This window comes from Sycon ciliatum, chromosome 8 (assembly GCF_964019385.1).
Source record: "Sycon ciliatum chromosome 8, ocSycCili1.1, whole genome shotgun sequence".
NCBI lineage: Eukaryota > Metazoa > Porifera > Calcarea > Leucosolenida > Sycettidae > Sycon > Sycon ciliatum.
In genome coordinates this window covers 21850502-21874183 of record NC_088650.1, presented here as the reverse complement: position 1 = coordinate 21874183, position 23682 = coordinate 21850502, and the positions used below count along the sequence as shown (strand labels likewise).

Below are 23682 nucleotides of genomic sequence, written 5' to 3'. Positions count from 1 at the left end.
AATACGTACATGTAGATGTAGATCCGCGTTCGATAACTACCATAGGCTTTTCCCGACGTCCGTTCTACTCTACCAAATACACAGAAAGAAATGCTGCTTTCACGACTTGGATGATCAACCTTTGTTGGATACTATATGCTAGCTATTTAGTAATAGGCACCAGCGATCTGGTAGAAGACCTCTCGTCTCGGGTACTCAAGCCATGTTTCATCAGGCGTGCATTAGGATCTACATGTCTGTAGAAACTAATGGCCTAGATCTATAGACCGGAGTTTCTGTGTAGCAAGCGGTGGACTGGGTGTTAAAACAGATTTGACTGCAATATGCCGAGTATAGTGATCTGCCACATGTTTGTTCATCATAGCTCGAGAAAACCCTCCCATTTCTAGGGAGAACTTGAAGTTGGTGTGCTTACTGCCTTGAACCACCCCACTAACTGTATAATTTTGTTCCTGCACAACCCGAGATGCTAGCTTGAAAAAATTCAGTTGCAAACCCCTTGGTCATGTCAACCAGCTATTGGCTGAATGTAGCAATACGTATGTGTGAATATGGACATTTCACAAAGAAAATAATTTCTTGTGCGGGGGCGTGTGGTCTCGGGGCCAACGCCGACAAAACTTCAAACATATCGTATTGAATCGGAATGCGTATTTTGATGATGGGCAATTGGTACAGTGCCAATTTTGCCCTTGGATTCCATACCATAACATTTCACTGAGCATCTCAGTGTATTTTGTCTTTGAGTGAATATTACTGAGCTGATTGGGGTGGTTGTAAGTTGACAAACCACTCTTTCTACTCTTGACTCAGCCCCATAGACAACTTTATAGCAGTCTACTTCGAAGTAGCTTTTCAAGGAGAAAATGATGGCTAGATAAATCAGTGCACCGTGGAACATCATTTTCTGCTCTGCAAACATGGTACAAGGTAACTGTACATCTTTGCATGTACTATATGCTTGTATTTCCTGCAGGATCGACACTAGGAGGCAGCCGAATCAGTTTAAGTACACCTCAGACGGTCAGCAGCCAGCAAGGTTCTTCAAGTCCGCACTGACACAGTTCGTCGTAGGCTGGCGCAAAGCACATGGCTGCCCAACTTGAACCCTCGCCTTCTCACAAGATCGGTGATGCTGACCACTTTCCGCATGATCAAAGCCAAAATGGGAATTCTCTCCAGCCAGTACAGCATGGACAAATTGATCAGGAACAGCACCACCGCCAACATCATCAGCAGGAGGAGGAGCAATTGCAGCAAGACCAACAGATGTGGCAGGAGGAGGAACAATGGCAGCAAGACCAACAAACGTGGCAGGAGGAGCACTTGCAGCAAGAAGAACAAGAACTTCAAGATTACTCCAGTCCTCTAGCAGAATATGATCAGCAGGATGCAGATATGAACACATCAGTACCAGCTGATCAAGGGCTGACCTCATCATCATCTCCACCGCCGGGTCCAGGAGATTATGAAGCAAGCCAGGAGTTGGAATATAGCAGTGACTCAATGAGCAATGAGTGGCAGGACATCAGTGATCCAGAGGACTTGATGTTGTCACGGGTTGAATCTTTGCGTGACCGTCGGAAAGCACCCAGAGGATCTCACCACACACAGTACATTGAAAAGCGCCCGGCAAGTCCCAAATTAGATATTGCTGCCACGCAAATTACACCTGGCCCGGCATCGTAAGTGAACTGTTTGTCATTTTAAAATGTGTAAAATATGTTATACCATTGCACATGTGCTAGTAACTTCAAAATGGCGGTGATGCATTCAAATACCACTTCGCCAGCCGCTCCCAAGCCTCGCTAACTGAGCAAGTCTGATGCCAGCCTAGCCTGTAGAGTACTGAATTTACGACTCTCTGTCCTGAAGCTCCTGCTCATATTACAGGTCTGCCCTCGTTAGTAGACAGCCCGGGGGAGAGGGGGGGGGGGGGTTCAAAATGGCTGTCTTATGACGAGTATTATCCACTATCCGGACTTGAATGTCCTCTTTCACGCATCAGTGAATTTTGGATCGTTGTCTACTAATGAGGTTTGTTTTGTAACCGATGTCGTGCGAACTAGGGTAGACCAGTAGTAAGGCGATGCTTAAAAGCCAACGAACAGAAAATTGATCATGCTGGATATTGATCAGAACGGTGAAGTCTGCTTTGGCGCAATTAGAGCCCTTTCTTGAATAGTGACCCAGTTTCAGTAGATACCAAAGAGCAGTACCCTGACACATGGATATATAAATGAATAATAATGAGTACGCAAAGCACACGAGCCACTGGAAATTTCTTTGCACAGTGGAGATTACTGAAATGAGACCCTGGATTTTACAGACGAATGCTGCAGCCGAGCTACAGCAAAACGTAGCGAGAAGTGTGCATTCCCCTGGCATGCCAGGAAAGCCTGAAGCCTCACTTGTTCAGCATTCACTTTCTGTCTTGAGTATGCGCTTGTACGACTTCACAAGTATGTACCGTTGTACTGCAAACCTCCATGTTGCTGCACGACTGCACTACTTCGCTGTACCCTTTTGTTTGTGCTTTACTACGCACGCACCCATTGTGTCACCTCCGTAAAGAATGGTGGATAATACATGTATGTCTTGCCCTTATACGTGCAATGTCGGCACTACTACTCTTTGCCGACTCAATTTGCACACGCTTCTTCTATAGTCACACGGTTCACGGGAACAAGGGCACATCTGAAAAGAACACATTCAAACAAGAAAAGTTTGTCTGTGATGAGAGTTTTGCATCAGGCCACTTAGATCTCCCCCAAACACTCCCTGTTGGTCATGGTGTAACTGCAAGATACAGTAGGCGTACAGTACAGCAGTTACCCGTATACGTACATGTGCATGCATGCCCTGTCCTTGCTTTGGGGGTGGTGTGGTTGCGTGCTGTGTTGGTGCAGTGCAAGCGCACCTCTCCTGGGATGTGATTTCACTTACCACCTGTGCAGTAGTGTACCATTGTCCACACTGTTGTTTGAGGTCATGTTTTTGTGTGTTTTGTATGTGTGTGTATGTGTGTGTGGGGGGGGGGGGGGGAGGGTGAATGCACCAAGTCTGCACAAATTGAGTCGAGTAAATAGGTATGTTATGGGAATGTTATTAGAGATGTTTAGCAAAGCGAAAGTTCGAAAGAAAATGCAAGTCTGGGAATGAGTACAAAAACAAAGCTCGAAACTTCGACAACTTGGACGCGAAGTTGCAGCAATTTGTGAAAGTTATTTTCCCTTTCCTCGGTACACGCTTGATGGCAAGGAGTAGTAAATTTACAGCCCCTTGCTTGAGACTGAGTTGCATATACGGTACGGTACTTTAGAAATCGTATAACTTCAAGATGAGCTCGCTACTCCAACCATTTGACTACGCTCAGGCATGACCGCTATGAGAATTCCACCGAGTTGTCAAAGCATGTTTGGTCGATGAAGCGGGACAACAGACAGTACGTCATTGACTGGAAGATCCGCGACACGGCCACCTCGTTCGATAACACGTCCAAGAGATGTGGCCTCTGCACTACCGAGAAGTATCACATCCTCGAAACCGACGCCCGCACTAGGCTAAACAAGCGAAATGAGATTGTGTCAAAATGCAGGCACGAAAGCAAGTATGTCCTATCAAATTTTGTGCCCATCACATAAGGACAGTGATTATTCCATGGCCTTGGTAGCGCCTCTATATCTGTTACCTGGCATGGCACCACTCTGCGCTATCACCTTTCCCTAGGCACTCTGTGCAATGCATCATGAAAAATGGGCTGGTCACACCCCGCAATATCATCACCCTCATCTAGCACCTAGGCACTCTGTACAATGCATCATGAAAAATGGACTTGTCACATCCGGAACCCGACATAATGATAATTTTCACACTCCATAGTGATGGAGTTCACACCTTCTGAGTATATAACCAGTGTATCATACTTCGTTTGATCATCCATCTGATGATCCGTTGCTTGAACGGTGAAACACTGTGTAATGGAATTTGATCTCTGACGGTTTTTCCGCTTGTGTGTAACTTCAAGATAAAAATTCGTGTTGCTAAACCTCACAAGGTTTCCTTTTCGAAAAATACTTATTCGCGAAATATCACCGCCACCAAAGGTTCGAACTTTCACGGTGAATGCACCAAGTCTGCACAAATTGAGTCGAGTAAATAGGTATGTTATGGGAATGTTATTAGAGATGTTTAGCAAAGCGAAAGTTCGAAAGAAAATGCAAGTCTGGGAATGAGTACAAAAACAAAGCTCGAAACTTCGACAACTTGGACGCGAAGTTGCAGCAATTTGTGAAAGTTATTTTCCCTTTCCTCGGTACGCGCTTGACGGCAAGGAGTAGTAAATTTACAGCCCCCTGCTTGAGACTGAGCTGCATATACGGTACGGTACTTTAGAAATCGTATAACTTCAAGATAAAAATTCGTGTTGCTAAACCTCACAAGGTTTCCTTTTCGTAAAATACTTATTCGCGAAATATCACCGCCACCAAAAGTTCGAACTTTCACGTTGCTGAACGTTGCTATTGTCTACAGTTCAGTGCAACCTTGCCGTCATGATGGTGTGTGATGCATGTTGTACATGTACTGTACCATGTGTTGTTTACAGGTATACCCTACCATCTTTGTTAGGCACTAAAAACCACACAGTTAATAAACACCAGCTACCAGCTTATTCCTTTGCCAGAAACCCGAAGATACCAAAGTCCCAGTTTGACAGGGGCAATGTCAGGAATCTTGGCACGAGGTATGTACTGAACCAGTGTGTCTTGTGTGTGTTTCTAGACATGTATTCTGGTTGGTGTGTTGCTATACATGTACTCTGGTTAGTGTGTTGCTACACAATACTCTGGTTGGTGTGTTGCTAGTATACATGTATTCTGGTTAGTGTGTTGATATACATGTACTCTGGTTGGTGTGTTGATACACCTGTACTGGTTAGTGTGTTGCTAGTATACATGTGCTGGTTAGTGTGTTGATACACATGTACTGGTTAGTGTGTTGCTATACATGTACTGGTTAGTGTGTTGCTATACAACGTATTATCTGCTCATGCAAAGCTCCAATTATTGTCACTGAAGCATTAGAATTTGTCTTCACCACTGCTCCTTTTGCTCCTGTTTATGTGGCTGCTGTGGCTGCTGCTACGGCTGCGGCTGCTGCTGCTACTTCTGCTGCTACCGCCACCACCGCCACTACTGCTGCTGTCGCTGCTGTCGTCAACTATAATTCTACTGCCGATGTTTCGATCGGTGCTGGCACTGTTCCTGTAACTGCCGATGTTTCGATCGGTGCTGGCACTGTTCCTGTAACTGCCGATGTTTCGATCGGTGCTGGCACTGTTCCTGTAACTGACGATACTGCTGTTGATGCTGGTACTACCGCAACTGTCACGTGACTTGTGTTGTCTGGATCACTGTGCATGGAAGGGCAAAACATCCTGGACCCAAGTAAGTTTGAGTGATGCTATGTGCTTTAGTCAGGCCTCTTAACCCGATGCCTTGAGTTCCGTAGGATTTCTTAGAAAAAATGAAACAGATTTTTTCATGGAAACTTCATTATTGTAAAGTCATGTGAATACCCATGCTCTGTGTAGCACTGTGCAGTCACAGCAAGTCAAGAACAAGGTAGGGAACCTAATGTAATGGGCTTCTGTGAACCCTGTGGTCTACCATAGACTAGAGGTCGCCAATATGCACACTGCTGCAAGCACTGCGTATTCCCTCTAACAGAATGAGCACACAGCAGCCATTCTGGAGCTATGGCAACCGGGCGTGTTCACTAAATTCTGTGACATCGTGACAGCGTCATCATTTGGCAAGGAGTTGAATGTTTCTCCAACTTTGGCTTGGGACATTACCTTATCAGTATGCAAACCCGGAACAATACCTGGCAGGGGTTTTGTTGTTGGAGTGAAACAGAAAGAAGTTGGCTGTACCCCATCTTCTCCCATCCAAGCATAATGTTCTAGACCTGGATAAATGATGACAAATTTATGGTTCCCATGGTTATACACCACTACTCGAAAACGGTCTCTTGGCTACAAATTCTTCCAAAAATAATAAAATCTAAATATTCGGGCCAGGCCCATCTTCAGGAATAACAGTAAATCTAGAACTAAGACTATGGTTATTATATCTAACAAAACGATGAGACAAATAACACCAAAAGAAAGGGAAGGACAGCGCGAACAAAACCAGCAGCAACAGCAGCAGCAGAAGCAGCAACAGGAGCAGTAAAAAACACACGAAGCAGGCTAGGACATCACAATCTCCCAAAACCAAGCAGTAGCATCACACCATCCCCAGCAAAAGCAAGCGTGTATGTACTGTTGCAAAAAGCACAAACTGAACATATCAGTGACAAATACCGCCCAAGCACCTAAACATCGCCCAGCAAACGCCAGCCCTTGTCCATATTCACTGCCGGTTTCCTCTTTCACATGAAGAGGGCCTCCATGATTCGGGGGCCTACGTAGGATCTCTGCCTCTGGGCGAGAATCGAGGCTTGGGAGAATGGCAAAGATGACTCGGGGAAAATGTGGCGTTTCTTGCTGTAATGTTCACCCCAAGGCTTTCCCTGTGTGGCATTCTTTGCCTGGCCGTGGTGCTCCTCGCTGCGTTTCCTCACCGTCCACTCAGTCTCACCGACATATTCCTCGCCACAGACAGCACACCTCAACGAATACACAACATCCTTAGACATACACGTATTCCGTTGAAGGCCAGCAATACATCCACGACACTCAGCCGGCCTGCCCCTTCCTCTCTTCTTCTTCTGCTGCTGTACCGTTCTCGGGCAAATAGGCCGGCTGAGTGACGACGACACCAACATGTCCCGCAACGAACGTCCGGACGTGAAGACAACACGTACGTCTTTACCGAATGATCTGACGGTTTTCAGACATTGTTAGCGAGCCTCTCGTTGATGTATGGCACCTTGATGATGGATGTGTATTTCTTTTTCTCCGGTTGCGCTTGACTGAGATGATGACTGCCGGTACTCCGCTGTGATGTGGTGCATTGGTGTCTTTGTATGGCGTGTTGTATGGCTGATTGGGGATAGTGGTTGTTCTTGAGTAGCGTTGTTATCTTGGCGATGCTTTGTTGACGTCCGTCTTCTGTTGTCGATTTGGCGATTGCCCTGCTGAACTGGTTGTTTGCTACGACGATTTTTGTGTCCAACGGCAAGGACGACAGGTACGCCAAGTGAACACCACTGTGAGACGGCTTGACAAACCGCTCCCAATCCAGCAGTTACCACTTGAGCACGATATGGACAGGTCCAAATAACTGATCGTGTGAGAATTGGCGGAGCGTGTGTAGTCCGTTGTGAATCGTATGTGCGGATGGCGAGAGTTTAGGTGTTCAACAAATTGTAAGAACAATGCGACGCCAAACAGCCTAATAATAATACAGTCATCAATATAACGGAGGTTATAACGGAGGTACAGAAGTGGTTTCAAAGGAAAATCAGACAGTGCGAGCGACTCCAATCTTGACATGAAGATTATAGCCATGGGGGGCACCAGGTGGTTACCCATAGCCAAGCCCAGTCGCTGGCGGTACACATTACCATTGAACTCGAAGAAATTGGAGTTCAGGACAAACAAAAGCAAATCGTGGATATCTGATACTGACAACGAAAACATATCAATCTCTGCGCGGTGCTCTTCGAGTAACTCAATTGCCGCATCAACACTTTCGTTGATCGGGATATTGGAGTACAATGATACTACATCCAAGGACGCCACAATACAATCCTGCGGAAGATCACTCGTGGCATTCAGTGCTGCAATACAATCGACAGTACAGGACAAGTGCGCTGGGACAAACTTAAGCAATTGATTGAGTATTTGCTCTAATAGTAACGAAATGTTACTTGTAGGACTACCATATGACGAGAAAACAGGTCGCAGGGGAAGACCACTTTTATGGTCCTTCGGGAGACCATAGAACACCGGCATGCGCGAATTATGCGGTGGAGTGCGCTGGGACAAACTTAAGCAATTGATTGAGTATTTGCTCTAATAGTAACGAAATGTTACTTGTAGGACTACCATATGACGAGAAAACAGGTCGCAGGGGAAGACCACTTTTATGGTCCTTCGGGAGACCATAGAACACCGGCATGCGCGAATTATGCGGTGGCAAGGCGCGCGCGAGTGACGGGGAGATTTTTCCTGTTTTGATATCTTTTGTTACACCTGCCGACTCCCTGTCCAGGTCACCCACTGCAATGTTGCACTCTTCGTAGCTGGCTTTACAATCAAGGATGCTGTTAAGTTTTTCGATGTAGCGATCCGTGGCCATCGCAACAAAACCCTTGCTCTGCTCCGAGGGCTTAATGGTGATACTGTTGTTGCGGCGAAGATCCTTGATAATACTGTGCTCTTGTCCAGTCAAATAACATTGCGGACTCGCCTGAGGTGTGCCAAGCCTCATCTCCCTCTCTGTGAGCACCTTCTCCTTCCTCATCAGCCGTGCTCCGTCATCCCTCATCTAGCAGTGATACATCTCATTGGCATGACCTAGCAGCCATCCGATACGTGTTGCAGTCAGTTCTCGATATAGTTGCCCCAGGAGATGTTGACGCTGTCTCTTCAAGCTGTTAATGGTACGGTATTTCTCCTCGATGATCTTGTTTAATAGCATTCCATGAAAGATTGACTCACGCTTCTCTACACACGATCTGAACAATGTCGTAGCTTTGGAACAGTTTGCAATGAAGGACGGGACTAATCCACGACGACGACAAGATGTAAGGAATTTAACTGAACAGCGATAGTGAGCACTAGACAATTCCACCTTCATAAATCTCCAAGGAGTCTCACGGGACGGACCATCTGCACACCCTTAGGAAACTTTATGGTGTCACCGAATTTGTGAAAATGTCAAGGTGCTGTAACTCTGGAACGGCTGCTCTGATCAACCTGGGACATTCACCATTGCAAATAGTGCATGCTTAACTACTAGCTTGAATTTTTCATTTTGGATGAACCTCCCCTACATGCAAGTGACCATTATGCTTGGAAATTTTGTTAGTCTAGCATCCCTGTTAATCCAACAGACATCTGTCAAATTGATGAACGGGATAAAAAGTGCAAAGCAGTGATACAGTGCACTTGAATGAACGAGTACTATAATTTATAGTAGCTCCAACCTGATATTTTAATAATGTATCCAGGACATTGTAGTGCGTTTATCCTATGCGTGTGTGACTGCTCGACTGCTTATCATAAAGACTGCAATATTCCCCTTGACTTGAGAGAAGTTTCGCTGGTGATATGTTTGTGCTCTCAATGTTATGAACTTTTTCCATGTGTTTTTCTTTGGAGAGAGGGGTGGGGGGGGGGGAGGAGGGGGTTGCTTGCTATGGGTGCCTGCTGAGGATCAGAGATGTGGAGTTTCCCTCGGCTAGATTGTTCCTGGTATTCTGTTTGGATTTGTTAGAAGTTAGCATTTATTCCATGAAAGTGTTTGCGCTACCTGCATGTGCATGCAGGTACAAACCAGGCGCAACAATAACTAGGACTGGTGACTCAAAGGGGCCAGCATTCAGTCTTGCCAAGCGATGTATGCCAGATCCATATCGCCATCGGGATGCCTGGCCCAGGTACATGACATGCAACCTGTAGATCCCGTGACTCTTGCATTCGTCACATCCCAGTGGCAGCCATGTACACATGCTAGAGCGCGCGCAGCGCGAGAGAGTCATCTCCTCCCCTCTCTCTCTCTCCTCTCCTCTCTCTCTCTCTATCTCTCTCTCTCTCCTCTCTCTCTCTCTCTCTCTCTCTTCTCTCTCTCTCTCTCACTCTCCTCTCTCTCTCTCTCTCTCTCTCTCTCTCTCTCTCTCTCTCTCTCTCTCTCTCTCTCTCTCTCTCTCTCTCTCTCTCTCTCTCTCTCTCTCTCTCTCTCTCTCTCTCTATCTATCTATCTATCTCTCTCTCTGTCTCTGTCTCTCTCTGTCTCTCTCTGTCTCTCTCTGTCTCTCTCTCTCTCTGTCTCTCTCTCTCTCTCTCTCTCTCTCTCTCTCTCTCTCTCTCTCTCTCTCTCTCTCCCTATCTATCTCTCCCTCTCTCTCTCTCTTTCTCTCTCTCCTCCCCCACCCCCACCCCGGTGTCTCTCCCTGTTCCAGATGGGCTCTTCGCTGTGAATTTTTATTATTGTCCACACACATCTGCCGGATGAGTACGCTTGGCCCATGCAACATAGGAATCCGCGAATACAAACCAGCATAATATTATGTTCCCTCAGCAGCAAGCAAAGAGAAATAGAAATGAAGGTACAGGCACCGAAAACAAAGCGAAGAGAGTGAAGAGAAATGAGGAAATAGGCAATGAAAACAGTTCCAAAGCGCATACAATCCCTGGCTACGCTTTGGAAGTGTGAACTATTACCTTTACACTCAATGGGCATACTGCATATTTGTACCAAGATTTGTTACAGTGGCGTATCCAGGATTGTGTAGAGGGGTGGGGGTGCGGCTCTCCCATATACGTACCGTAAAGTCCACTGCAAACGCCCACCCCATTTTTGCAAGATCACATGAAGAAATGAACACTGCATCCATCGTACCACCCGTGACAATTTGAATCAACTTCATGCCATCTTAGTGCTTCTGGTCTGTGAATATGCCTGAATGAGCATGCTAACATGTGCATGTATGAGTAGTAATTCAGCATGCTACATTGCCGAAGAGTATCATTGAACTATACTGTTCAAACTAGCTACTCGCCGCACTGCCGCAGCTTATAGGTTGTAACCGAAAAGCCGACCGTTAGCTTAGCAGTTTTAACATTAAGGTGAAAACCGTAACCGTTTGAGCCCTAGTTGCATGAGATGATACTGGTCTGAAAGTTGAGTATTTCACAAGTAATCATATCCTTTCCATATGTTCTCCCCATGGCTCTTTATAGTCCTATGCTAATAATTCACCGTGTAATTGAGTTATTGTGTGTGCTTATGTGTGTGGATGTGGTGTGTGTGTGTGTGTGCACGCGTGCGCGCACGCACGCGTGTGTGTGTGTGTGTGTGTGTGTACATGTGTGTGCATGTGTGTGTGTGTTTCTGTATGTTTCTGTATGTACGTTTGCATTTGCGTGTGAGCGTGCATGCCCATGCTTGTGTGCATGCATGTATGCATGTGTGTGCGTGTGTGTGTGGTGTGTGTATATGCACCCGTTGTATGTGCTACTGCAGGCGATTACCATGCAGGAATTGAAGATAGAGGTCCTAAGTACTCCATGCGTCATTGTACAAAGATACCAGGTAATTTGCAGACTGAAAAATGTTTACAGTATTCTCGGCCACAAAATGCTAGAATGGGCAGGGAGCATCTAAGGGGTTGTCTGTAAATACATGTATTTACTTAGAGACGTCTAAGAGGCGTTTCTTTCTTGACCCACCCACCCACCCCCAGAAACGCCCCCCAAAATGCAGGTAATACCACTCATAATAACCACTACACTATGCACACATATGCAGTACAGTGTACAGACGATTCCACTCATAATCAACTCGCATATACAGTAAAACCTGGTTTAAGCGACCACCCCACGGTGTAAGGAAAAGCGGTCGTTAAAACCAGGTGGTCTTTAGAACCAGGTACCACAGTGTCTGTGTGGAACTGTCTGTGCATAGAAAAACGGTCGTTAAGAGCATGTGGTCGCTAAAACGAGAGGTCGCTTACACCAGGTTTTACTGTAGCGAATTTCGTGATATAGCGAACCCTTGTCCATGTCCCTGTTTGAACCCATACAAAATTGACCCTTTTTTATAGCGAACAGTCTCTCTGGCCACTCTGCCGTGACCCATGCAGTGCAGTGTAGACTGTATTACGTCTCTACGACTTCCTGCACTAGCTAGCTGTAGCAGTGCCACATCATATACAGTACAACCTGGTTTAAGCCACCACCCCACGGTGCAAGCAAAAGCGGTCGTTGAAGCCAGGTGGTCTTTGGAACCAGGTCCCATACATTCGTGGCATATCGGATTGTGTACAATCATGCATGATTGTACTTCCATGTACTCATATTGACAGGTGTGGAGCATAGAATACTTTCTGCAGCAAAGCACGCCTCACTCAACTGCATGCAGCGCAACCTGCACTGTCCCTGGTCACTTCTGTTGACTGCATGCACATGAATCAGAGCGCACTTCAACCCTGTTGCTGTCGAACCTGACAGCCAAGATGGCACTTTTGGTTGCTGTCTGCAGGTCCAATACGGCACTTGGCACACTAAAAGTCGGTCGCTGGTCGCACAAGGCAGGTGGTCGCTGTATCCAATGCAGTTTATGTGTAGAACTGCCCTCCGTGCATGGAAAACGGTCATTCAAAGCAGAGAGCTAGAGCTAGAGGTCGCTTACACCAGGTTCTACTGTACATCTGCATGTACATACACGCGCGGTATGCATGCATGCACTCCGAAATGTATTTTTTAGAAACGCCTTGCAGGCGAACCCACCCACCAGAAATGGCTGTTAGACGTCTCTAAGTAAATACATGTAATTACAGACGGCCCCTTATAGAAGTCTGGAGATAATGTTGAATGATCGCTGCTCGGATGACCACTACACCATAGCTTAGTGGTAGAGCATCGCCGGTCATAAGCGAGGGTCCCTGGTTCGAATCGTGGTGATGACAGTCAATTTTTCTTCAGACGTGTCCTGTTTGCAACTTTCCCTCAAACTGACGAGCATCTCATAAATTCGCATTTTTTTAAATAACCGTACCGCATTTCGAGTAGACGCGTGTACGATTTTTCATTCGAATGTACATGGCATGCACGAGCTATTGTGCTATATACAGTGCTATACACCTCTGATGAGCTTTTTTATTTTTATTTTTTCAACTTTTTATTCTTTTTCCACCTCTCGCATGATTCTGGAAGTTGAACTGGCGCGAAAAATAGAAGTAAATAATGGTGGCCTTACATTTAGAAAAAAAATTGAACTGATGAGATGCTCCCTTACAAGAAAGACGTTATATTTCTCACCGGCCCAGTGGAGCGAGATAGGCGAGAAATGATTTCTCGCCGAACAACATTTTTCCTCTTGCGAATAATGTCCGATGTTTTTTCTTTTGTTGCTGTTCTTTTGCCTGACTTCTTTAGTCAGTTTTTGAGTCTCACCAGTCAGTTTTTTTAGTCACATCTGGCTGCGGTCTACTACCCCTCACTTTGTGTGCTCCTGCCTCCGTTGTCTGTGTCTATGTCGGTATGTCGGTGTATGTGGAACTAGAAACACTTCAGATTCTTCACCAAAATTTTGAAAGTTTGGTAAACTTTCAAGCCTTACCGTCAGGTGAAATGCAGGCAAGAGCAAATGAACAAGGACAATGAGAAAAAAGGTGCAAGTGTGAGGAAATCTAACAAGCCAAAGCATCCACGATGGTGGTTCAATAGTCATAAAACTGAAACTCAGAATTACACTAAAAAAAAGAAAAGTTTTCCCACCACTGTGAACTTGTGTCGCAGGCTTCTCTTCGTGGGCTTAGCACTTTCGCAAGTCAACGACAACTCCGCTTTGTGTTTGTTTAAGTATGAATGTGTGTGCGGATTTCGTAGAGGCGATTCTACCACCCTCCAGCTGACGCGCCTGGTGCAATTAGTGTGTCGACATCGGGATGCTGGAGATCTAGTCGGGATCTGTTTTTTCGATCTTGCCAAGGCCTTCGATACCGTCTGGCACCGGGGGCTTTTGGCCAAGCTTCGTGGATCATTTACTGTAGACGGCAATCCCCTGCTATGGCTGACATCTTACCTAACTGGGCGAACGCAGTACGTCACGGTACATGGGACGTCCTCAGCCGACACAACAGTACTATCCGGAGTTCCCCAGTGTTCCATCCTCGGCCCCCTTCTTTTTATCTTATACGTCAATGATATGCCCGCAGCTGGCCCGGGCACATCACTGTTCGCAGACGACACAACGCTCCTACGGGCATCTCCTAACATCACTGGCCTGATGAGTAACCTAGCTAACGGGATTCAAAGAGTAATTTCCTGGATGTCATCTTGGCGGTTATCGCCCAATCTGTCTAAAACTAAAATCATGCTTTTTCCTTCTCAGCCCGATGTTCTGCCCCTCCTCCATCCCACTTTCCCCCAGCCTATAGACATAGTCTCCAGCCATAAGCATCTTGGCATTTTCATTGACTCTAACCTTTCATGGGAACCCCACATCGATTACATATGTAAACGATCAAGTTCATCTTTAGGAATCCTCTCTTCTCCCTGTTACCATCTCCCAATCTCTTGTAAACTCCTCTTTTACTCAGCTTACCTACGCCACATTTTTGATTCTGCAGACACTGCTTGGGCTGGAATTTCCACAACCCGTGCTGCCAAGCTCGAAATTCACCACAAAAAAAGTTCTCAAAATCCTCCTCCGAAAACCCCGCATGCTTCCATCTTCCACCCTTTATGCCCTTGCTGACACTACCCCTTTGTCTAAGAGACGTAATTCACATCTTGTCACCCTTATCCATTCTCTCAAACTCAATCTGTGTCCACCTCACCTCCACTGTTTCAACTGGTTCTCTTCCCGTAGCACAAGAAACTCCCTTTCCCTTCCGAAACCTAAGTCCTCCTTTCTACTTCACTCTCCCTTTTTCACTGCGTACTCTGCGTGGCTGGCACTTCCCCAAGAAGCTAAGGACCTTTCTTCCCTCCGCCTTTTTAAGAGCCTTGTCGCGCCTTGACTTTGATTTTGTGTTTCTCATTTTGTTGCAATCACTGCTTATCCATGCCGGTTCCTTTTTCTTCTCCTCCCCTTCTCCCTTCCTTGCCGTGGTTGGCTAACACCCTCTCTCTTTGCATTGGCCGGTGTTCTCACTGTGCTATGAGATGCTGTAATAAATAAATAATAATAATTATAAATAAATAAATGTACATGTATTTGTGTATGTATGTACATACACTGGATAGAGAGCAATACGCAGCCTGAGGATCTTAGACAACTGCCTATGTACATTGTATATAATTATGTATGTGTGTGTGTGTGTGTATGTGTGTGTGTGTGTGTATCTGTGTGTGTGTGTGTGTGTGTATGTGTGTGTGTGTGTGCGAGTGTTGCAGTAGAAGTGCAATTTCATGAGGAATAGGGCTAATCACAAAGGCTTTAGGCTGGCTTGATACGATGCATTCACTACATGTACACTGTATTTCCAAAGAGAGCCAGGGCTGTGTGATGCAGAACAGTTGTCGACTGTAGTGTGTTCTTGTTACTCTGTATGCTGGTATGCTGTGACTGTGTGCAGAATTTAAATTTGAAGCGCCTGGCCCGGCAGGCTACAAGTTGCCTGATCTGATTGGACATAAGATTACCAACATTACTTCAGCACCCCGAGTGGCAATCCTGGGTAACCGAAAACATCACTGCTGTGATGGGGAAAAAGAGGTTAGTCATGACTACTGGGTTTAGTGTTAGCAGGGATCGGGATCAGGGGAGGTACAGGGGTGGGGACCGGCTGTCAAACATCGTGGATAACATTGCTGCAGTATGTGCTAGCACCTCAGCTGATACGTATACCTAACAACCCCTGCTGATAGAAAGGCGTTCAGTTGCAAGTGACCACTCAATCATATTGTTGTCCATGGGTTGAGGGGGCTGGGGGTGTTATGACCTGGGTTGGCAATAATACCTCCAGAAGTCTTCAGTGACTGCTGGTGTGTTCAGTAACCAATCGTCTTCCAGAGATTCCTTTTTATATCCTTTCCCTTTCCTGTGGAGATCTTGTATACCATGTCTCTGGCAGTGATCCTATCCTTTATACCATGTCTCTGGCAGTGATCCTTTATACCATGTCTCTTAGGGTGTACTGTAAAACCGGGAATGTTCGGTGGTGTAATGTTTTCGGTATTTCCCAAAATCAATAGTTCGGTAGAGCGAAAATTTCGGTAAACCAGTTTTCCAGATCCGAAAATGCATTTTGCACACTGTGTGCATTGTTGAATTTTGGGTCGAGTTTTATTTTAATCCAGAGGGGTAAGCATCAGCATTCGGCCTTGTCTAGATTATTATCAACCACCACACCACACCGTTGCGCTCTCCAGCCGACCACAACACATTGCCACAGCACACCATCAGCAAAACGACACTTCAGTGGGCACTCTGCCCCTTCAGACAGCAGCTGTTTCGATCCGCATCAAGATCTCGTCAGTGAAGGTTGATAATGTAGAATGGCTAACAGATAGTGAACTTCACCCTTTTGTAGCAAAAACGGGGAAACATAATGGCGCATCTTAGGCACAAAGATTAGGGCTACGCAAAAGAGATACTGATAGACTACACCGAGGATACTAGTAATATGAAGGGTGTTAGTGAGAGTACAGTCATGTAGCGATAGGCAGGTGTGACTTTGATAGATGGCACAGCGTAGCAAGTAGCAACACCCTTCATATTACTAGTATCCTCGGTGTAGTCTATCAGTATCTCTTTTGCTTAGCCCTAATCTTTGCGCCTAAGATGCTCCATTGTGTTTCCCCTGTTTTTGCTACAAAAGGGTGAAGTTCACTATCTGTTAGCCATTCTACATTACCAACCTTCACTGACGAGATCTTGATGCGGATCGAAACAGCTGCTGTCTGAAGGAGCAGGGTGCCAACTGAAGTGTCGTTTTGCTGATGGTGTGCTGTGGCAACGTGTTGTGGTCGGCTGGAGAGTACAACGGTGTGGTTTGGTGGTTGATAATAATTGAGTTTATTTCAGGTAAAAATTACCTGTACTGAAGTTCCCGAGGATAAATCTCCACCGAAGTTTTCCGGTTTTACAGTAGCTGTTACCTCTTTCAGGGGGTGCATGGCCGCATATGTGTAAGGTGGCTGGTGCATGTCACTAGAGAGGTTAAGATGCACGTTATTTCTGACGTGACGCGAAAGTTCAGCTCGCTTTACTTGGCTCGCAAGTCGAAAAATCAACGCCAGTGACCTGCTGCTCAAGTAGAAATTTGGAATTTTATGCCAAATTTGACGTGAAATTGCGCATCACGTCGGAAATAACGTGCATCTTAACCTCTCTATTCATGGTCATTATGTGCATGCTGGATCTAGGTCCTATTTTTTAAGGGGTACACGTGCCTCCGGGCCCCATGCGGGCTATGCGCCTGTCTCTGGTTGTGACCAAGGTTGTACCAGGTCCCTGGTAGTGACCACTGTTGTACCAGGTCCCTGGTAGTGACCAATGTTGTACCAGATCTCTGGTAGTGACCAATGTTGTACCAGATCTCTGGTAGTGACCAATGTTGTACCAGATCTCTGGTTGTGACCAATGTTGTACCAGATCTCTGGTAGTGACCAATGTTGTACCAGATCTCTGGTAGTGACCAAGGACTCGTACAACACATCTGTGTGAGTGTATCTTTATGTGGATTGGGGTATATGTGCTTGTGTGCTTGTGTGCTTTTGTGTGTGTGTGTGTGTGTGTGTGTGTTTATGTCACGGTGTGTGTGTGTGTGTTTGTGCGTGTTTGTGTGTGTGTGTGTGTGTGTGTGTGTGTGCGTGTGTGTGTTTGTGTGTGTGTGTGTGTGTGTGTGTGTGTGCGTGTGTGTGCTTGCGTGTTTGTGTACGTGTGGTGCGTGTGTGGTGTGTATGTATGTCTGTGTCGGTGTGTCTGTGTCTGTGTCTGTGCACATGTGTGGGAGTGCGTGCGTGTGTGCATGTGTGTCCATGCGCATATTGATGCACTATTTTCAGGGCCCTGGTCCAGGAAGGTATGGCCTACCACCTCTCAACACATACAAGAATAAAGATCCTGCTGGCTACAGCATGAAGATTTCCAACAGCTACTCACGTAATCTTAATGCCAAGCAAAGGCAGCAAGGTCCTGGACCAGCTGCATATCACACAGGATCTGTAAGTTGTAGTAGAATGAGGCGATTTTGTGCACGATAAGATTAAGCCTGTTAGACAGTTATCGTTGTGGTCCACTTTCACAACAATGCATACATACACCTCAGACCTGCCCATCGCGGAAGCGATGATAGCGAACAGCTATGTTAGACATAGCAACTTGTGCTGGGATTACACCATTCAACAGCTTGCAAGGTGCATGAATTGACCGCCACTAATTTTCAGCCTGGTATCCACTACACAGCTGATTGAAGTGGCTTTTTCTGGCCAATGAATCCCTATTTTTCATTTTTTTCAATTTTTTCAATTTTTTCTTTTTCGACACACACCACACCACATACTCCGGCATACACTGGCTGTTGGTAACCACCCAGGAGAATGAAAGAAAGAGCTAGGAGAATGAGAAAGAGAAGAAAGACGTGTGCGACCATAATCTTCGGAAATTGAACCCGCAACCTCTCGATTGGAAATCTACTGCGCATACCACTGCACCATATGGAAGAGTGAAGTCAGAGGAGTTACAGTTAGGTGTGATGGCTGCACTAGCCTTTTAGGTGGTGCGAGAATTCAGGTGTTGGGTGCTGGATTTCTGTACTACAGCAGAGCCAGTGAAGTCTGAGGAGTTACAGCTGGGTGCGATGGTTGCACTAGCCTTATAGATGGTGCAATAATTAAGGTGTTGGGTGCTGGATTTCTGTACTACAGCAGAGCCAGTGAAGTCTGAGGAGTTACAGCTGGGTGCGATGGTTGCACTAGCCTTATAGATGGTGCAATAATTCAGGTGTTGCGTGCTGGATTTCTGTAATAGTATGTGTTTGGGGTTGTGCCTGCACTTCGCGACGCAGGGTGCTCTTCTCCGCCAGGCACAGGTCGCAGCGCTTGGAGGCTGGGCTGTATGAGCCGGCCCTATTTCTCACTCTCCGTTTGATGCCGTAGTCTTTTCCTTTTGTTTTTCAACGCAGAAAAGCCCTGCAATTGAAGGAAAAATAAGAATGGCTGATGCAGGCCAACTCGTGCCTATCAGTATTTGTCGTGTATGAAGCAGCAGTGAACGCCGAAAACAAGGAGAAATATTATATTGGCCTCTCCGAGACACCATTCAAGGTACAGCATAACAACCACAAGATTTCAATGCGCCATGTAGGATATCAGCACAACACAGAGCTCTCGAGCCACATATGGTCGTTGAAAAACAAAGGGAAAGACTACAGCATCAAATGGAGAGTGAGAAAGAGGGCCAGCTCATACAGCCCAGCCTCCAAGGGCTGCAACTTGTGCCTGGCGGAGAACCTGGATATCACACTGCAGACAAGAGCACTCTGCTGAATTCGCGGCACGAATTCGTTGCAACGTGCAGACACAACACCACATACATGCTTCCAAAGTGCATAGACCCTCTGCTAAGTTCCACGTGGAAATCCCCTCCACTATTTAACAATTTTGTCACTTGCTCCCCTCCTCACCATTGGTAGGTCCAAAAGAGTGCACTCCATGGGTGTGTGTGTGTGTGTGTGTGTATGTGTGTGTGTGTGGTGTATGTGTGTGTGTGTGTGTGTGTGTGTGTGTGTGTGTGTGTGTGTGTGTGTGTGTGTGTGTGTGTGTGTGTGTGTGCATGGGTGAGTATGCATGTGCGGTTGATGGTGTGCGAGCTGGTTTTGCCTTGTAATGCCGGACCATTGCATTTAGGTGAAGGAGCAAGCTAGCGGACCGACGTGCGGTATCAAGCATTCAGTGCATTGCAACAAGTACAAGGCACTAACAAAAAACAAATTTTCAGACTTTTGATATTTGAAATGCAGGTGAGTTCTTGAGCAGCTCTAGAATGTACAAATAGTAGTGTCAAATACCGATAAACACTAGGACTACACGTATCATTTTTCTTCTTCTCCTTTTTCATCCATTAAATAATTAAATTGACCCACCATCCGAGTTCAACTACAGGTAGAGTCCTGATACTTCAAATATGGCTTTATTCGAACATACCGCTTTTAAAATTAGAATTTGCTTCCAGGATTGATTTCCATCCATACGTTTCCCACATAACCATGTATGATAATTCGAACCTCAAACCGGGTATGTCCGGTTAATTAGAAGTCCCACAGAATCCACGTACATAGAAAATGTGTGGGATTGTGCTGATAATGCGAAGTTAGCAAAGTGTAATTCAAAGTTTACTGTACACTGTACACTATACAAATCAGTTCAGAGTGCACAAGCAGGCTGTACTGGTCAGTTCAGCATCCATGACATCTGTGTCTAAGGTGCATAGCGCAACTCTGCGGGACAATGCGAGCATTTTGACATACATAATGTGTTGTGGGTTTCCTTGCATTTTGGGGTTTGAAGTATCATGATTCCACCTGTATAGTCTGCTCATAATCCGGGGCCTTAGGCCACAACCACACTACGTAAAGATCACAGTACAAATTGCCGTGCATATCTCAGTACAAGACGGTACGAAACCACACTGCATTTTTTGGTCTACAATGATGACTTTTTCACGCAATTAGCATGTGACGTTGTCGTGCCGAAGCGTGTGCCACTTGCTGCAAAAGACCAAGGAATGGGGAATCGCGAAAACTAGACCCAAAAAGTCGATATATGAAGCCAGGGAGGGCCAAGTTTGTCTCCTCTTTTGATGGTTTTGATGACGTCACGTGTGATTAGCATTCAAATTCTCTGCATTTGAAGATCTTAGTTGTATGAATTTTCTGGTGATGAAGAACGATGTTTGGTCGACATTCCCAAGCTTCACAACTGCGGGCATACTCTAAGGAACCTGAAGGACCCCTGAGGTGCCCCGGGTAGAAGCGCAGCCTCATGAGGGCCAGGAGATTGGAGCGGATGACTTCACTGGTCCGAGTACGTGGATCCCGAAATTCTCTATACGCCGTGAGGCATATGGTCAGAACAGTTTTGTTTAGACAAGCTGACGCGAAGTCGGGGTGATGTGTAACGCATGTCAAAGGGCTGTCAATGCTAACAGCTGCAGCGCTCTCTCGACAGCGAAGGTAATCGACTGCCCTCTGCATCACCCCACATTTCTAGCAGGAACACCAATCGTTATTTCCTTGTCGACTAGTGAAGTCGTCCGCTCCAATTTCCTGGCCCTCATCAGGCTGCGCTTCTACCAGGGGCACCTCAGGAGGTCCTTCAGGTTCCTTAGAGTATGGTCGCAGTTGTGAAGCTTGGGAATGTTGACCAAACAATGTCACCTTTCTTCATCACCAGAAAATTCAAACAACTAAGATCTTCAAATGCAGAGAATTTGAATACTAATCACACGTGACGTCATCAAAACCATCAAAAGAGGAGACAAACTTGGCCCTCCCCGGCTTCATATATATCGACTTTTGGGTCTAGTAATCGCGATTCCCCTTCTTTGGGGGCCATATAAGGCCCCCATGAAGAGAACACACCACCGAAAAAATCCCGGAGTACCCCTTTAAGCAAAATGAAACACTACGACTCGGAGGAGTTTCAGAAGAAACTGCTCTCAACCCCGTATCTGATCAGTGAGGCACACAAAGACCGAGAACGGGCAGTTGAGTTCAAACAAGAACAGAAAACTGATACTCTCCGACGACCAGCTAGCTCCGACGACCAGCTAGCTGCGAACAGGAGATGGAGCGTGAAAAGACAAACGTGGCTTTCTACAGGAGTGCAGTGGTTGCTGAGAGCTTTCAAAACGTGTTTTGCATTTCCCACCCGTTGCCTTGACGATTTCTACTCCAATGCCGTTGTACATGACTGTACATATACCTAGTGCTGTTGCAGGGCTAGAAGATCATTATAACAGGGTGGTGAATACTTTCCACCTCTCTTTCAGGCGTAGTGTCAATCAACGGAATGTGCTATAGGCCTTTCATCGGAAACTGGCCTGCTTCTTTGCTGAACGCACTCACTGGCCCGCTTCTTTGCTGAACGCACTCACTGGCCCGCTTCTTTGCTGAACGCACTCACTGGCCGGGCTTCTTTGCTGAACGCACTCACTGGCCCGCTTCTTTGCTGAACGCACTCACTGGCCCGGTTCTTTGCTGAACGCACTCAAGGCTAGAAGTTACCGTGCAGAAAATCAGAGCGCGATTTTTCAAAACGCGAAAAGAGAGGGCCTGATTGCAAAATGGAGACTATCGTATGAAAAGCCTGGAGCATGAATACTGAAAACGGAAAGAACAGGAAAGGAACTCAATGCATTTCAGTGCAAACCTGGCCAAATATTTTACTATTTTATAATGGGAAATTCCACCAGGAAAATTTAATAGAATGAATTGCAAGGGTCATCCTATCGGGCTTGTGTAAAGAAAACAACAAATTTAAGTGCATCCACTAGGGTGTAAACTAAAAGTTTAGTGTGCCGGTTGCTGGTGTGATTTGAGTAAAGCTGTATTCACAACTGGCGCGTGGACGCGGTACGCCTGCGGTTCATGCGTGCCCAAACGTGCGCTCAGGCATTCACCAAAAAACAGCAATTCAACTCGTATTTTAGGGCATGCGATGCCTTCGAGTACTAATTATTTGACCCCGCCACTCAAAGTGACTGGTACGCGCCTGATACTCGCTGAAAATTCCAACATGTTGGAATTTCCATTTCGGCGCGTTTCCGTACGCATGGCGCCCCAAAAGCCAGCAAAATGCGTACACGCGCCAGTTGTGAACACAGCTTAAGGTTTGAGTAGTCAAAGCCCGGAGAAGAGTGACATGATAAAATCGTGCTAAATATCCCCAGCAGGAGCACGTAGAGATGGAACAAACTTCGAAGTTGATGAGAACAGAGTATGCTATTAAGAACTTTAAACCGAGGCAAAGCCAGGTTTTCTATTACAGGTCTTTATTAGCTTCAACCCTTTGGAGGTGGAGATCTATATGTATATTTTTAAACCATCTGATAAAGACCCACACACAAAAGCAATCACAACTGAGAGGAATCCTGCAAATGTTTCCGTTTATCTAACGGTCTATATAACTGTCTTTAGAACAATACCTGTGTCGTCGTCCAGGAGAGGACAAATCAGCGAAGTTCCCACCAAGCTCCTTATCGGAGTTTAAAGCCCGCTCAATCATAGTTTATTACAGGGTTTGATTTAGTTTAAAGCCCGCTCAATCATAGTTTATTACTCTGACGACCCATTCAGGGTTTTGATTTGGTTTAAAGCCCGCTCAATCGTAGTTGTATTACTCTTTAATGACGCTTTCAGGTAGGCCTTGGCGGATATTGGTGGCAGAACAATTGGCAGGATTTGGTACTTATCTGGTACGTTTCATGCATGTTTGGTAGTGAAGCAGAATTCAAGGAAGTTCCTCTTCTGCCAATTTTACTGCTTTTCAAGCAGAATCTGCCAATTTTTGTAGCATTAGCCGCCAAGCCGGGCTACTTTCAGAGCCTTCGATTAGTTTAAGTTAAGCCCACTGAGCATACTCGGTGAGTTTAAGCCCACTGAGCATACTCGGTGAGTTTAAGCCCACTGAGCATACTCGGTGAGTTTAAGCCCACTGAGCATACTCGGTGAGTTTAAGCCCATTGAGCATACTCGGTGAGTTTAAGCCCACTGAGCATACTCGGTGAGTTTAAGCCCATTGAGCATACTCGGTGAGTTTAAGCCCATTGAGCATACTCGGTGAGTTTAAGCCCACTGAGCATACTCGGTGAGTTTAAGCCCATTGAGCATACTCGGTGAGTTTAAGCGCACTGAGCATACTCGGTGAGTTTAAGCCCATTGAGCATACTCGGTGAGTTTAAGCCCATTGAGCATACTCGGTGAGTTTAAGCCCACTGAGCATACTCGGTGAGTTTAAGCCCATTGAGCATACTCGGTGAGTTTAAGCCCATTGAG

The 23682-nt window shown here is 46.1% G+C and overlaps 1 protein-coding gene across 5 annotated transcripts in view; it reads left to right on the top strand.

Moving 5' to 3' along the window:
- LOC135823293 (putative cyclin-dependent serine/threonine-protein kinase DDB_G0272797/DDB_G0274007) overlaps window positions 1-23682 on the top strand; it is a 28202-nt gene that overhangs the window by 3527 nt on the left and 993 nt on the right. For 3 of the 5 annotated variants that reach the window (XM_065336150.1, XM_065336151.1, XM_065336149.1), the window contains exons 2-9: window positions 977-1685; window positions 4607-4744; window positions 5427-5447; window positions 9502-9612; window positions 11199-11267; window positions 15259-15398; window positions 17693-17851; window positions 19535-19647. In XM_065336150.1, coding sequence (XP_065192222.1) covers window positions 1090-1685; window positions 4607-4744; window positions 5427-5447; window positions 9502-9612; window positions 11199-11220 — 888 coding nt within the window. In that variant the 5' untranslated portion in view covers window positions 977-1089 and the 3' untranslated portion in view covers window positions 11221-11267; window positions 15259-15398; window positions 17693-17851; window positions 19535-19647. The remainder of the gene's footprint in view (window positions 1-976; window positions 1686-4606; window positions 4745-5426; window positions 5448-9501; window positions 9613-11198; window positions 11268-15258; window positions 15399-17692; window positions 17852-19534; window positions 19648-23682) is intronic. The other 2 variants (XM_065336153.1, XM_065336152.1) reach the window with 1 other exon arrangement.